Consider the following 15,629-nt stretch of genomic DNA (forward strand, 5'->3'; position numbering starts at 1 on the left):
ATAAATAAAGGCAAATATTGCAAACTACACAAAGGGCAGCCGCTAAAGTGTTTATGTTTCAAAATAGAACAAACAAAACAGACCACTAAATTGTCAATTCCACTTAGAAACAAAATATTAATTCTAAAAATAAATCTTAGTTCGTTTTACAAAAGAACAGACAAAATTGACTAACTTTTGTCAATATCAAATAAACTGAGAACTAAAAGGAAATTCTCAATCTCTCTTGTTGTATAGCTTAGCTTTTCAAACAGTTTTAACAGTTACTTTAGTCTGACAAAAGCCGAATGACGAATTAGCGCTTTCAGTCAGAGATTGAGCATGCACCGCTTTATTGTCTTTCCAGACTTGCTTTCGGCACAATTTACAGTGCGCGCTACTCTGTTTTTTGTCAGACTTGAAATAGCGAAATACCTTCACACTACGGAACTTCTATGGCCTTTCCGTTCGACAAGCTCTCCGGCATTGGAACCATCATCTGTTTTCTCTTCGATAACCTTCGGTCACGCTCTCGGTTGATTTTTCTCTAGTCGGCACACTCATTTCCTCCACGGCGGCTGGCTGCTTCCCAAACAAATACACACGTGCGGCTTGGCACTTGTGCTGTACGTGACAAGTCACGTGACGTGACGCTGCGGCTGTGATTGGTTCGACTCTGCGCTACTTAATTTGGATTGGCTGTTCTTTTTTTTTTTAAGAGCCCAAGAGAGATGAGGCCTATCGCAATAGTTTAATTTTTCTATCAAGAAAAAGTTATTTCGCAATACATATCGTTATCATTCTATCGCCCAGCTCTATCTGTAACCCGTGTTTTTTGTGAAAAACACCAATTTGGTTGCAACACAAACCAGAAATGGGGAACTATCATGTTTAAAGTAAATGTTGTGCTTTACAAAGCAACACATTTAAAAAGTTGAACAGTATCCATCACAGGTTTTGAGCTGCACTCGTAAAAGTTTGTCTGCTGTTTCATGAGTAGTTATGGGCTGTCTTAGAAACTGCGGGTGACCCTGACAACCTGCATTTACAAAGACGTTTTCAGTGCAGCACCGTAACCCATATAACACAAACAATTTTCATGCTGGCAACAGCAACCAACTTCCAGCAAGTGTTCACCAACTTATCAGCAACGATGAATCTTTCACTAGCAGCTGTTTTTTACCAAGCGGTTGCTGACCAGTCTTTAACGGTGCGTTCACACCAAACGCGATAGACGCGACCAAAAAGCGCCAGACGCCCCTAGCTGGTCGCGTGCACATCCGCACCTCGAAGCCCGTCCAAAGCGAACTGGTCAGACTTTAAAATATGCAATTTTCACACGCGTGAAGCGGAAATGTGGGAGGAAGTAGTGCCAGACGGTATGTTTGCAAGATGGCAGCTGTCGATCTAGCGTTTGAAGAGAGAGTCTCCCTTCTCTATTCACTGTGGAGAGCAGAGCAGAGGCATAAAGGACGCTTTACACATTAGTCATTACAAAAATTTATTTGAAATAATATTAAGATGCTCAAACAGAAAAACATTAAACATAAATATATAAAATATAACTATTTACAGAGAGACAGGAATAAAAAGGACCCAGCTTAAAGTGGAAGAGCCTCAGGGAGAAGGAGAAAAATAAGAACATTGTTTCTGCCCTGGAGAGCCTGCTGCCTCATCAGAAAACTACTGATTGCTAGAATGAATGGCTTTGGCTGGACCTGCCCCTTTGAACTAGGTCAGAGCATCATGTCACCAGGCTCCTGATTGGTTGTCGTGGCCCGACTTGACGCTGGAGTTCAGATTTTTCCAACTTGAGCGGTAGACGCAATGAGCGTGAATGCACAAAATGCACCACACAAACTGCAGCGCGTATTTTACTTCAAGCTTCAAACGTGTCAGTCGCGCTACTTGGTTGCGCGAATCAGGCAAAAAAGCGTTTTCGCATCGCAAATCTGCTTGTGAAGTTTCGCGCAACCCCCAGTCGCGCTTCATCGCACTCCTCCATTGACTTTACATGTAACCCTGAAGCTCTGGTCGCGTCTATTGCGTTCGGTGTGAACGCACCATAAGCGTGCATAACTGAGGCTTTAGCAGTTCATGGTCGGATAGTACTCTCTTCTTGCCTGATAACCAGTGGTTGCCAACTATTCTCGGGGGCTTGAATCTTTTTGTGTCCAGTACAGGGTGAGTAAGTCGATTAAGAGCAATCAGACCTGCCGATTTTTTCAAAACAACGTCAGTACTCACGAGATGGCTTTTGGTGACGAATTGAGACATTAGAAGAACATGAAGAGATTTCAGATGAGGAGTCCCAATAATTTTTTAATAAAATAAACAGCCTTTGTTTTCTGTTAAATTATACCAAATCTTTTTTATCATCTGTTTATATACATTCTCTTCAGCAGCAGGTTGACTGTGCCCAAACCAGCGTGGATAACCTTGTGCTAAATATCAACAGCAGTGAAGACATCCCACAGGATCAAAAGTACGATATTCAATCCCTGGGCCTTCTAGCTCTCAGGATTTTCCATAAAACAGTCCCATGAATGAAGGTTTATATTCAGTGTGTGTGTTCATGTGTGTGTTTGAAGGCTGCTGAAACAAAAAAAGGCAGATCCCCATCTTTTTGTAAACAGTCAGTCGCATGACTCCTTTATGACAGCGGATGAAGAGCCACAGACGACAAAGTACGAAGAAAACGCACCACAAAAGGTAATTTCCCATATTTCATCAGGTCTGCTTACACATTTAAACCTGCTTTCATGTCATTACTAGTGCTAAAGTGGAAAATAACAGTTGCACAACTCATGTTTTCAGTTCAAGAGAAAGCTGTAAATAAATAATACACATGTGCAGAAGGTGATACTTAATGCTCTGGGCAAACAAAAACAAACAAAAAAACCCCCAACTGTAAACACCAAAAAAATTCTGTGTGTGCTGATGTTTTCATTTTGGACTGTAGGAGTGTATTAACTGTCAACAAGCAATGAAAACTCTGCTGTCCTCCCAAGAGGAGTGTGAGGCACTTAAAAAGGAGATCTGCGAAACCCTGAAATGCATTGATGAGGAGCGAAGGTAACCTAACTTACATCAGTGTGACAAATACAATGAGTTTGACGTGTAATTATTATCCATCTATCCATACAGGAGACAACTATAAGTAAATGAAATAAAACGGCTGTGCACAGTATAAAACGTAAGCATCTTTTGCCATGATGAAATTGGCTTTTTGCATTTGATTTTGTGTCCATGTCCCTTCAGCAAATTCCACCAGACGAAGCAAAAACACAAGGCCAAACTTTGCAGAGCCAAACAGAAATTTGAAGATGAAACCACATGGCGTGATGAGAAGATAAAAAGTCTAGAGAGAGAATTGTCCTTGTGCTGTCATTCAGTAGCAAAGGTGAGTCTGCACTTGGATGTTTGAGGTGGAGCAGTAACATTGAGTCTTTTTACAGTTGCTTAGTCTGTATTTTATGTCCCCTAAATAACACAGAAAACTGCTACTTGTGTCCTTCTGTTTGTTGTCTGCACAAACAAACAAACAACCTTTATTTGTCACATACACAATTATACAGAGTACAACATGTAGTGAAATTCTTCTGTCCGAGCTGCGAACAGGCTGCAGACATAGCCGCGCCATTCCAGGGCTTGGTTTTAGCATGGGGGGTCTAGCCAGGACCCTTACTGGATACCGGGTGGGAATCGAACTTGTGACTCCCACTCCAAAGGTGTGCAGTCTTACCACTACACTATCCAGCTGCAAAAAAAAAAAAAAAAAGTTATTGGAGTCAGACAGCGGTAGGTGAAGTGTCTTGCCCAAGGACACAATGACCAGGACAGACAGTGCTGGGGATTGAACCGGCAACCTTCCGGTTACAAGATGAGCTTCCCAACCCCCTGAACCACGGTCGCCCCGTGTTGTCTTATTGCTTCAGTGATGAAGCCGAATCTGTCAGTCTTCATCAAGGGGGACTGTAGGAGCAGATATAAAACTTAAGGTGGTAAATGTTTTGCTTTTCCTTTTCATGCTCAGGAGAAGGAGCTTGTCATAAGCATAACTGTGGAAAATGAGAAACTACTCTCTGAGAGGAGGAAGCTACTGCAACAGCTAAACGAGGAGGAGCACAAGAAGAAGGATAGTTGTCTAAAAGCTTCTTTATCCAAATGCAGGTACTGAAATTACTGAAATTTACTGAATGATAAGTCATTCAATCCACACTTTATGTTACGGTATGTTCGTTCTGATCCCAAGGGTGGAACTTTTAGAGCTGGAAAACAAGAAACTCGGAAACCAAATATCACAAATGTCCAACCAGCTCGCTGTCCTGGAGTTCAGCCTGCAGAAGACACAGCTGCTTCACTTTGCTGAGGTACCACTCATGCTTAACTCTGCTTTTATTTTATACACATGCTCAATGTTGTTGTATATTTTCCATTTATTTGGCTACCATGAGAATGATCTATGAGCCTTTCTAGTAAAATAGAAATTTCTAAGCCTATAATTAGGCTCTGCCTCAAAGGTGTTGCGTAAATACACCTTGGTAAAAAAGAAAAATTCACTCTCTGCCAACTTTTGCCTTAAATTTTGATGAAAACAACTTCTAATGAGCAAGAGCACATGACCATGGCATTATTCATTTAACAAAAACTCAACCAAAAAGCAGAAGCAGTGTCTGAAAAGCTAAGTACTTGTAGAGCCACCTTTAGCAGTAACTGCTTTTTATGCGACTTTATCGGTCCCTCGCTTCATTGTGGAGTCCAGCCACAGCATTTCAGTCAGGTTTGGTTGTGGACTTTGAAAGCGTCATTGCAGCTCTTTGGGATCTTTTTCTTGTTGCTTGAGCCAGTTTTAACAAAGGTTTAGCTTTCAGACACACACGTTTTACTCTAAAACACTGATGATTGACTCAGTGACTACAAGCCCAAATCCTCACCCCTCCATTACCGTGCTTGGCAGTTGGTATGAAGTGTTTGTGCTGATGAGCTGTGTTTGGTTTTTGCCAAACAGCACTGTGCATTCTCGTCAAAAATCACCACTCTAGTCTCGTATTTCCAACAGACATTGTTCCATTGTGTGGTTTGCTCTGATTCAAGAGGCTTTCTCCTGGGAGCCTCTTCAAACAAGCCACATTTATTCAGTCTTTTTTCTGATTGTGCTGTCATGAACTTTAACATGCTAACTGAGGTCTGTAGCATGTTAAATGCTAACATAACATAATTCAGTATTTGTTGAGTCTTTGACACTGAATTACCTAATCTGCTACAGCCTGACTGTGTCCTGGGTCTTAACAGATAAAGCCCATCTTTTGAATTTAATATTAATCTGCTGCTTGTTTTGTTTGATTAGAAACTTAAGAAAATGCCAGATGACCAGCAAGTTTTCAAGTCTCTTCCTCAGCAGTCTTCAAGGTAGGCCCGGCTGTGATTCAGAACTTGCCTCAAATTAATTTGTTAGGAACAATGAAACCTCATTAAATGTCTGTGAACTTTGCATCCACAGTGCGATTTCACCCGAGCTGTCTGAAGCTCAGGGCTTGTTGGATGGTACACTTAGAGGTCACTCCAAGCAGACAGATGGGACTTGTTACAGTCATGCGTCTGAGATTTTGTGTCAGTCAGCAGATATGAGCTACCTGAACCTGACCTCCACGCAGAAAAACCACTTGGACCGCTCAGCTCCCCTGGCTGCCGTCAGCAGCCTTGAAAATCTGCCTTCCTGAAGTTTTCTATTTTGAGTGTGATCATGAACTATTTTATTTGTAAGTTAAATTAATAAATAAGATACAAACTGGGTTTGAATTTCATTAAATCAAATTAAACCAGCCTGAATTTGTATCAGTTTCTAAATTTTGTGGACTTTCGCATCAAAATTGACAATTTTTGCATTTGTTCTCTATCTTAACCTTCAGAGTTATACATTGGAAATAATTTATCTGAATTTCAGGAGCAGGCCCACATCTCATAACACTCCCTTTTCAATTCTTTGTGTATATTTGACCCCCTGCGCTACAAGCAGTTTGTTCTTCTTTTAGTTCCCCACCTACCTTCCCTCATCTCTTATTAGTGCATCTGCCTGACCCAGGAGACGCCACCAGTCCCTTCTGAGGCCCTCCCCCGAAACCACAGTCTGATTTCATGCTCATGCCATCTGACATTATCTCCTATAAGTGCTGTCAATCCTAAAGAGGATGGGGTCCCTGCTAGTAAACGGAAAAAAAATTCCAGTTCACTAGAATTAAAATGAATGTATCTAACATAATTACTGCACACTTTAAAGATTTTAGGGGCTTGTGATCAGATAAACAGCATCTGACAAAACAGGAGAATACCAAATGCTCTAAATGTCTGTTTTTTTTTTCCATGGGAGTTTCTTAAGTGCACTTTGGAAAATCAGCACTTTGCTACACAAAACCAGTTCCACTTTTTGAGCAAGAATAACGGCCAGATTGAAGTCAGATTACCGGAGGATATCAGTTTAACCTGAAGCCAAGTAAAAGAAATTCCCATGAATCGCATTATGTGGCTTTTCAATGGAAGTATTTCTTGTTTTCAACAAAAACCTTTTCCTCACATGCGTCTTCACTTGAAAAACATCATAGAGCCAACATTGCAGTTTTTGTACATAATATATTTCTCCTCCAAAAAGTCCTACAAACATTTATTTTATTATGACATGTTTTAATCAAAAGAAAGAAAAGCAAACACAGCCATTATTATTGCAGAAAGGCACTTGATGCGCACACAGACGTGTCTCAAACTGTCAAAAACAGCTCTTTAAAATATGGCATCCTTACTTCTACTACGAAGGTTGCCATCATAGAATTCAGTAATGCCCCAGATGTCATTTTATTGATATCAGTACAAAATAACTTGCAGTTGTACTCACCAACATTCGTTATACCACAACAATATAAATATACAAAACAGTTCAGTCATTTTTCAACATTACACCAATTAATAGCACACTTGTAAAAACAGCACGAGTTGACAATGAACACTAAACCTTTGGTTCAAAGTTCATGTGTTATAAATGATGTTTAAAAATTATAACTCTAATATTCAGATCACAGGCTTATCCCCAAGAATAATGAGCTGCAGCTGATCTTAATTCCAGGAATGCAAAATAACTTTATATGAAATTCAAATACAGGGTTAAATTTTGAACAGATCAGCCACCTGCGCTTAATACTTGGAAACCAGAAATGCATTTTACCACATAATGTGAACAGGACATCAGTACAAAAAAACACCACAAAACAAAACAAGAAGTGAAGCTGAAGAAATGAGATAAAGAAGAGCTGAAATTGTATATTATATGCAGTTCGGTTTGCTTGTTTGACCTTTCATCAGCGCATGTAATTTTGGAAAATGAAGACAATGTTGCATAGACGTTTATCTGAGTTCTTGTAAGCAAACTTATCCTGCATTTTGGAGTTGAGTGTAAATGAACTCAAAGAGGAAGCATGAGTAACTAGGAAAATTTTACTTTACCATATTGTTTTCATACCATTACTTGAAATGGTTGTCGACTTTTGCATATTTGGGAGTACGTAGAAAAATGTGTTTTCATATAGTTTTCATGTTATTAGAGTTGCTGAATTTGCATGGTTTTGTGTGTAATTCCAAGAAATACTAAGGTGTGCGCAGTTTATCATATTGTTTTGGTGCCCATAGCAGTCGGGTGACTTGAATGTCACTCCTGTAGCCGATTTGGGTATCCCAGCAGTACTCTGGAGAAAGCACCCTGCTGGGTTTGTGCAGCCACAGGTATTTGTTTAGGTGGCTTTCATCGTGCCACAAAGCCTCCACGTTATTTTGTTTATCCTCCATGATGTTTTGGTAGCAGGCCTCAGCCAGAGATTTTACGCTTTTCCATGAACCTCCAAAGACAGCAGCGTGATAGTAGAAATCCCCGGTTTCCATGTAAGCCTTGGATTTCGGGTTTCGGTCATAAGTATAGTAACTCTTTGGAAGGTGGTAGTAGTAGGCATGGAGCAGAGCCACAGAGTCTCCCAGAGCCTCTGAGCCAAATCTCCCAGTGAACACCTGATCTACATCGAAGCAGAAGACATGCGTGGAGTGGTGGCGAATATCAGACTCTATGACATCTGATATCACCTTCATTCGCATCATCGAAATGTCCTGCCATCTTGAGTGCCGTTGCACTTTGATCACTTTCAAGGTTCGCTGAGGACCGAGATCGATGTGCGGGACCTTCTCTGGCATGTCTGTAAATACGTAGTAGGACACAGGCAAACCCACCATAAAGTGGTGTTCTGAGGAGTTCAGAAAGGTCTCGAGGTATTCGTCCAAGTACCTTTGGTGATAGTGGAGACAAAGAGAGTTCATGCTTTATTTCACAGTCTAAAACAGTTAGACGAATAGAGCACAAATATACAGACTAAATGGCAATTAGAAGACCAGGATGTATTTTAAACAGTCGTACTAATGTGAAAACAAACCTTCCCACAGCAAACACTGTTAGAGCAACAGAGGATCCTTCCTTCTTGTGGTTCTGGTCGTAAATTTTAGGGTCAAACATCCCCTCCCAGATAATAGGAGCTTTCCAAGTTGTGCATGTTTGAACGTCAGTTCGAGACCTGAAGTGGAATGAAAACAGTTAAACCGGTCACAGTTAAGTTAGGACTTCCTGTGGTGGTGAGCTATAAGTCATATTTACTCTATTTATATAATCAATAATATAGTATTAAAAGTACACTGAACTGCACCTCTCCTTTCTTTATAAATACAGTTTCAAACTATTCAAATTCAGTTGAAAGAATTTTTAAACAGGAACCATGTAAACAAACAGTGCTGGCCACAAAAGTCTCGAGAGGATCTGGTGAGATCAGACAGTAGCTAGGCAACCAGGTTTTTGAAAAAAGAAAAGCAGCAAACAAACCAGAGAGAGTTACTCATCTCTGAAAGCATCTGTAAACCACAACTCAGATACACTAGGTCCTTATTATAACCAATACAAAAGCCCAGAAAGATTCTTCAAGAGTTGACCAAAGTAACAAATAAGACTTACTGTTTGCAGGAGATGAGGTAGAAGAGAAGCCTGATAAGCTCAGAGGAGGACATAGCAGCTTACGTATTTTCAGTGCACAGACAAACTATGATTACAATCAAGTTATGCAAATATTTATCTGTTAAATAAATTTTGCTCTCATTTACAGGGGGCCATTCATACAATAGTTTTGCTTGTTTTACAGTTTTAATTAAAGGATGAGGGACGGAAGACAGAACAAAGGTGTCCTGTGAAAGTGTGTGGAATTCAGGCACACACTTAAACCTTTATTTTGAATATGATGCAGACAGTTCAGTCATGGATGTCACAAACCTTCTTCACCATCTTTCCTTTTCACATCTCGTCTCTAACTTTGTCACCAAACCATTCAACCCAACCTGGCTCTCTGATGTAGTATTTCCATTCTTCTCCTGCTCACTCCCAATGAAAATCACAACATCTTCAGCTCACACTTTTGCCACTGCCACTGTCTCTGAACCACTTATCACAGCAGGTCTCACTCTATCTTTCAACCTTTCCTTTCAGTTTTGCTTCTATCCAACTGTCACAAATCACCCCTGACACTCGTCTCCTCATCATCTACCTTCATTGCATCCATTCCTTGAATCTTCCTCATACACTGATGGATGTTTCAGTAGCAATTTGGTCTCACACACGGACACTTACACACTTGTAAGTGTGTCAATCAAAATGCTGACCACTGGATGAGCAATTTATTCCCCAAGGCACTGCTGCACTCCATAGTTTATCAAAAGGTTTAATTTAAAAACAAAACAAAAAATGTGTGTGTAGGCACAAAAAGTTCAGTGTGTCTATTTCATATGGATGATATTAACACTTAGTCTGAACTAGCACTACTGTCTGTGGAAAAGGTGAGACCTGTATGATAAGAACAGCCTAATCCAACAGTAAACCTAGTCTGCATGAGAGCTGCCGTGGGGGTGTTGTTACAGGTAAGCACACATCTTAAAGGGATTAAAGTTTAACCTGTTAAAACAAAGTAAATACCCAAGGAGGAGTTTTGTCTGTTACTGTGTTTTGGGTTTAACATGTAGCTTTACAACATATGAGAACAAGTTTATGGTGTTTGAGGCCGGAAACACTGAGACGTAAGTAAAACAGTAACGGTAGCACCTTGGTTGCCAAAATGAAATGTCTTGATGGTCTTACCAAAAGTCGAGGCTGACATCAACGCTGTTGTCCAGGGTTGGCAGCTTTCCATGTTCCAGTGTGCATTTTTCCATGGGTTGGAAACCTATGAAAATACTGATATCAAAAGCATTTTATAGTTTGTTTGTTTTTTTAAATGCCATCATAACAATGACAATATGTAATACTCAGGGGTAATTTACTGTCAGCACCTTGTTTCATTAATGTAATCTAGTCTATATTTAGAAATAAGAAACAGGATTAAGGTTGTTTTATTGAAAGGAACATTTTGGATTATGTTTAGAGGTAATATGTATAATGGTATTTCTGTCATTTACCTTACAACAGTGATTCAAACAGAGTGGACACAAGATAAGTCAGCCACATATTTCAAAAGCAACGAAATCTACATCTCCAAAACGATCGTGCCTGTTGGATCCATGTAGTTGTGTTGCAGGAGTGCCATTTCAGGAATATCGAATTAAACTGGCAGCTGAGGTTTTTTTGTGTGTGTTTTTTTTTTAAAGATACTCACTTCATGGATGAACATGTGAAGTAGAGAGCACAGAGTGCAGCCGGAACCCAAAGCAAACATTTCAGCGTGCACTTTGTGTTCTGGAAGAATCTGCAGGTGGAAGGTTCAAAGTTTAACCATAAATACTGAGACTGAATTTCAATTTTAAGTTTAAAAACTGGGCAGAAGTGTTACTGAACTGGCAAAGATGACACAAACAGTAAACAGTGTGTTTTTTAATACCTCATAGTTGACAGTGCTTCAACTTTACCAGACAACACTGAGAAATAACCTGAGAAAAGACAAAAAGGCGGCTGTGGGTTTGGCGTAACTTGCAACTCTGACATTATTCCTAAACTTTGCTATAACTATTACCTGGAGAACAGCATCAGCATGAGAAACCAATCTTTTTTCTAAAAAACATCTTGCATATTTGGAACTCTTAAATGTTTAAGATCAAAGATACCAGCACCACACCTGGGTCCTGCATCCTTTTGCCTAGGAATCTGCAGGACTTTGCACCCATGCAATTAATCATTCATATGAACATGCATCATGGTTTTGTTTGTTTATCTCACGCCTCAGTCACGCAGGCCTACAGACCATTGGCAACCGCCTGGAAACTTCTGTTGCTAAGTAAGGCTCACCAGCTACTTGCTGAATGATAATGAAAACTGAAAGGGGCCCTTTCTAAAATGTGTTGGTTGCTGCGGTAAGATGTTACAGTCTGTCACCTATTTTTCTGTGCTGCACTTTCAATCAATCAATCAATCAATCAATATACTTTATTAATCCCGAGGGAAATTAGGGTTACAGCAGGCAGCACGCTAATGGCGCATGCGCACTTACAAAGGAACCTTCTGACCAACATTACACAAACATCACATTGGGGAGACATTTCACATTTCCGGTTCACTTGCCGCCTGCAAGTTATTGCAAACAAGTTGTGACCTTGCATGAAAACTACAGGTAATGCTGGCAACCTGCATGGAATCAAAGTTTGAGTTTTTGTGCTGCAACATCTTTGGTAAATTTTGGACCAACGTGGTAGACCCTGTTCTCCACCATCATCAAAACACCAAATGCAAAGGAGTGGCATTTCATCCTTCCAGTGGAACAAAACTAAGGAAAAAACTATTGAAGCTAGGACTCCTCAGACCATTTAGCAGAATCATCAAAGACTACACTGTGGTTGCCCTCATTGTCCCGGCACAGACTAACAATGTTTTTATGCCTGCTTTGACACATCCTTGTATACAGGATCAGTAATAAGGGTGAGAACATCCCAGGTTAAAAACCTGATGGTACAGAATTTTATTTATCTTTTATCTTTGAGTCGTGTTTGTTAAGAAGTCAAGAATCCAGTGCACAAGATTTTTAATTGGGTCAAAATTGTTCTAAAAGTCAGCTGATGAAGATATTTTACTCGTAGAAGAAAAACAAACTGTAGTCAAACACATTTTCCCTCAAAGTGTTTAAACACGTGGTTGTTAAATATTAAATTCAAGATTAATTGCATGCTGTGCCCATAAAGACTTTTAAAGAAGGTGACTGAACACTGGACTTGCTGAGCACAAAAGTTGCGTAAACAACCACAGGGGAAGTATCCCTCGCGCCTAAAAAGAGATATTTCATAAACTGTAGTTTTAAAAGCATGACCCTGCAAAAAACATTTTTAAAAAAAGCAAATAAAAAGTACATTTGTTGTGTATAATCTGCACTCTGCGTCAACTTTCCTAGTGTCTAGTGAAATCCTTGATCCATGTCTGCACCCAAGGGAAGAAGAAGAAAAAGATCTCTTCTGCTTGACAGACATGCTTGTACTTTTATAATCGTGGCTACATTTCTGTAGGAGTGTACTGGGGTAGCAATTAGTAGTAGTGCATAGTGGTTCATGATCGTGCTTTAAAGTAGCTTGTTTATCCCAAATTTCTTGTGCAGCCTGCAAAGGTGGCCCCTCTGTAGGTTTAGCAGTCCAGTGGAGTTGATTCTTGTAGTTTGTTCAGTTCCTGTGCTGTGGCCGGTGAGATGTTACGCATTCTTTAAAGATTCGTTTGAACGTGACCTTCCTGTGAGTCGCCGACCCCCCTAAATAAAATAAAATAAAATAAAAAACAAAACAGGCTACCACTTCAGGAGAAAGATTCGTTGTCGCGTTGTGGCTCACTGAAAACCCTCCCTGCTCACAGGTAAAATTGGCTCAGTTTAAAGCAAAAGCAACGTATATATCTTTCCTTTACACTACTCGCTCCAATAGAAAGCTTAAGCGTTAAAACAGCCGTGAAGTGTGCTGCGAATCTCCCGAGATTTAAAAATATAAACTATAGGAAATTAGTTGTAATTCGGCAGGTGCAAAGTGCACAAATATAGAATCATATTTATGGAAATACGGAAATTATTGAAACTGCAGCTATGCAGAGGTCTGAGTAAGTCGATATCTTACGATATCTGCACAGGGGGAAAAGTGCTATATAAATAAAGTGGTCTTGCTTTGTTTTAACTAAAACGAAATTTTGAACTAAGGATGGCAACTTCTTCAGTGTTGGAGACAAACTTCCATGCTTTTAAACCTCCCTGTAGATGCACGAAGAGAGAAATGCTCACACATTTCGTTTCTCCAGAATCATAAATCTTTTGGCACCCCTGTACTCGGAGGTTCCTTGGTCAGCTCAGTTTTATTTTCTTCCATCTTCTACAAATATCCACAGCTGTGACTCCACGTGGCTCGTTAGTGGAGGTAATAACATTTTTCTTCTTCTGCCTGCTTATGGGCAAAAATACCTCCTCAGTGTCGCCTCCGACACTCAATCCTTTCTTTTATCATAGAAGTGCGAACAACGACGGAACTAAAGACGAGCCACTGCGCGCAGCCATTACGCACTGCTGTGTGGCTCATTACCTGTTATCTTTAATTCAACAGAAGGTGCTGTAGGCTACAACACGATCTTACCGCTATTAGCAACATTAAAGATGTAAAAGGTGTTATTCGGAGGGCAACCTAGCGTGAAAAACAATTTTCTCACGATATTAAATTACATTTTCGATCTTCTTGCTTGTCTTTGCGCGTTGGGTATAGCTCACAGATCTCAGCCTCTCTGACAGGTCAAATAAAGTAACAGGGGGATTTATTCTATTATATTGTAATTCTGAAACAAATGAACAACTATTCAAATAAAGAGTGAAGAACAGTGATTACCTGTAGTTTTAGAGATGGCAGGAAATCGCAGTCTGTCTCAGTGACTGGTTAAGGCACCTATAGCGGAAAACTACTTGACAGGAGTGCCATAAAATGCCTTTGTGTTTCCGTGTCTGTAGTTCATGAAGAAGATAGCCTAAATTAAGAATACCGCAATGATGAGGCGTTGTTTTCGATCGTGTTTGTATTATCTCCAAGATCTGGAGATGAAGCTTAAACTAAAACTTAAAACAATGGTCCACATACTGATCACAAACACATTTTCAGTAGATTACTCACAGAGGCAAGTAAGTGCACTTGTGTAAACTATGTTCCTTGCTTTCAGGCTGATAGATATGTAGTTGGGGTGGCTGTAGTTCAGATGGTAGAGCCAGTTAGCTACTACTCAGAAGGTCGGTGGTTTGATTCCAGTGTCAGTGTCCCAGTAGATGCCTGTCTTTGGCAAGTTACTCCTGGATGCATCCATTGGTGTGTGTGAATGTTAGCTATAAAGAGGGGGAGAGGGGTGGTGCTGGTGTGAATGGATGATCATGAGCAGAGTGCAAAGGCTTTGAGTGCTGAGATAGAACAGAAAAGTGCTAAATGAGAACCATTCTGCTTATAAATTTTATGTATTTATTTATTTATTTTACCATAGATAGAAAACTGCTTGACAGACAGGTGGACCTACATGTTTTCATGCTACAGAGCAAACACAGCATATCACCTTCTCTGTCTTACTCAATACGCACATCAACCACAGTGAGTCACATTCATACTTTTAACCCTGATCATCACATCACGTCTCTCACTACTCTACATTACAATAGTCTAGCTAAAGTAGCATAAAGACAACGGTGACCACTTGACCACAAGTCCAAGGGATGCTTACTGTATAATTCACAGAATAACGAGCACATTCATTTACAGAATTTCTCATTTAATAAGTTTCCAGTGACCAATTTCTAGATAAATCCATAAACCCCACACACATATTCCAGTGTGGGGGCATGTTTTCAACATAGAAGTGGAAACAATGTTTTAGTCCTTTACAACTAAAGGAAACTACTTCACCAAGGAAACTTAATCTTTCTGACCTGCACTCTGTACAGTCATTGATAGGAATCCTCCAATCTAAATTCCTGGTGTATACTCTTTCTCCTCTTTTCTTTCCTTCCTCTATTGAGCAGTGATTTTGTATGTTTGTTTATTTATTTATTTTTGTTTTGCTTGCTAAACATACTTTAAAATGCTGTGCTGATTCTGACCTGCTAAAAAAGTTTGTACAAATGACAGAACAAGGCAGAGAAGTGCTAATAGAGTAGAAAAGCACTATATATGAACCAGTCCATTCACCATTTACCATGATGAGCACTGCCCAGCAAAATGACCTCCAGCAGGCCACTGACCAAAAAATCAGAAACAGACTTGATGAGGGTGGCATAAGGGGCCCAATGTCCTCAAATGAGCAGCATGAATATAATTCACATTTCCCATAAATTTGTGCTTTTCACAGATACTTGGTGACATCAGCTACTACTGCTCTGTCAGGTGGCTCAGCCTAAGCAAGGTACTGAAAAGTGTCTGGGATCTGAGAGAACAGATTCAGGATTTCTGTGTGAAGAAAGGACATGACGTCCCAGAGCTTTCTGATGAAGATTGGGTGGCAGACCTCGGGTTTGCTGTGGATGTGACTGCACTAATGAACCAACTAAATGTCAAATTGCAGTGCAGGGGACTTTTTGTGCATGAGATGTACAGTGCAGTAAAGGCTTTCA

The 15,629-nt window shown here is 40.1% G+C and overlaps 2 protein-coding genes across 9 annotated transcripts in view; one reads left to right on the top strand and one right to left on the bottom strand.

Moving 5' to 3' along the window:
• si:dkey-264d12.5 (golgin subfamily B member 1) overlaps positions 1 to 5,813 on the top strand; it is a 45,346-nt gene extending 39,533 nt beyond the window's left edge. For 4 of the 5 annotated variants that reach the window (XM_019359270.2, XM_019359271.2, XM_019359268.2 and 1 more), the window contains 8 exons: positions 2,382 to 2,464; positions 2,571 to 2,691; positions 2,942 to 3,054; positions 3,241 to 3,382; positions 4,016 to 4,152; positions 4,235 to 4,352; positions 5,330 to 5,391; positions 5,483 to 5,813. In XM_019359270.2, coding sequence (XP_019214815.1) covers positions 2,382 to 2,464; positions 2,571 to 2,691; positions 2,942 to 3,054; positions 3,241 to 3,382; positions 4,016 to 4,152; positions 4,235 to 4,352; positions 5,330 to 5,391; positions 5,483 to 5,702 — 996 coding nt within the window. In that variant the 3' untranslated portion in view covers positions 5,703 to 5,813. The remainder of the gene's footprint in view (positions 1 to 2,381; positions 2,465 to 2,570; positions 2,692 to 2,941; positions 3,055 to 3,240; positions 3,383 to 4,015; positions 4,153 to 4,234; positions 4,353 to 5,329; positions 5,392 to 5,482) is intronic. The other variant, XM_019359269.2, reaches the window with a different exon arrangement.
• A 776-nt stretch (positions 5,814 to 6,589) lies between these two features.
• Positions 6,590 to 14,355, bottom strand: LOC100696629 (alpha-1,3-galactosyltransferase 2). 4 transcript variants are annotated; one of them, XM_019359274.2, is made up of 7 exons: positions 14,152 to 14,355; positions 13,873 to 14,008; positions 10,920 to 10,968; positions 10,698 to 10,787; positions 10,184 to 10,279; positions 8,445 to 8,582; positions 6,590 to 8,299 (listed from the first exon to the last, which is right to left on the bottom strand). In XM_019359274.2, the coding sequence occupies exons 3-7, from the start codon at positions 10,922 to 10,924 to the stop codon at positions 7,615 to 7,617; spliced, it is 1,014 nt and encodes a 337-aa protein (XP_019214819.1). In that variant the 5' UTR covers positions 10,925 to 10,968; positions 13,873 to 14,008; positions 14,152 to 14,355; the 3' UTR covers positions 6,590 to 7,614. The 4 variants fall into 4 exon arrangements, with proteins under 4 accessions (XP_019214819.1, XP_005453510.2, XP_019214820.1 ...); XM_005453453.4 differs by having other exon boundaries at positions 13,873 to 14,355; XM_019359275.2 differs by lacking the exon at positions 10,920 to 10,968 and having other exon boundaries at positions 13,873 to 14,354.
• Positions 14,356 to 15,629: the final 1,274 nt, after the last annotated feature.

Source organism: Oreochromis niloticus, linkage group LG5 (assembly GCF_001858045.2).
Source record: "Oreochromis niloticus isolate F11D_XX linkage group LG5, O_niloticus_UMD_NMBU, whole genome shotgun sequence".
In the NCBI taxonomy this organism is placed as follows: domain Eukaryota; kingdom Metazoa; phylum Chordata; class Actinopteri; order Cichliformes; family Cichlidae; genus Oreochromis; species Oreochromis niloticus.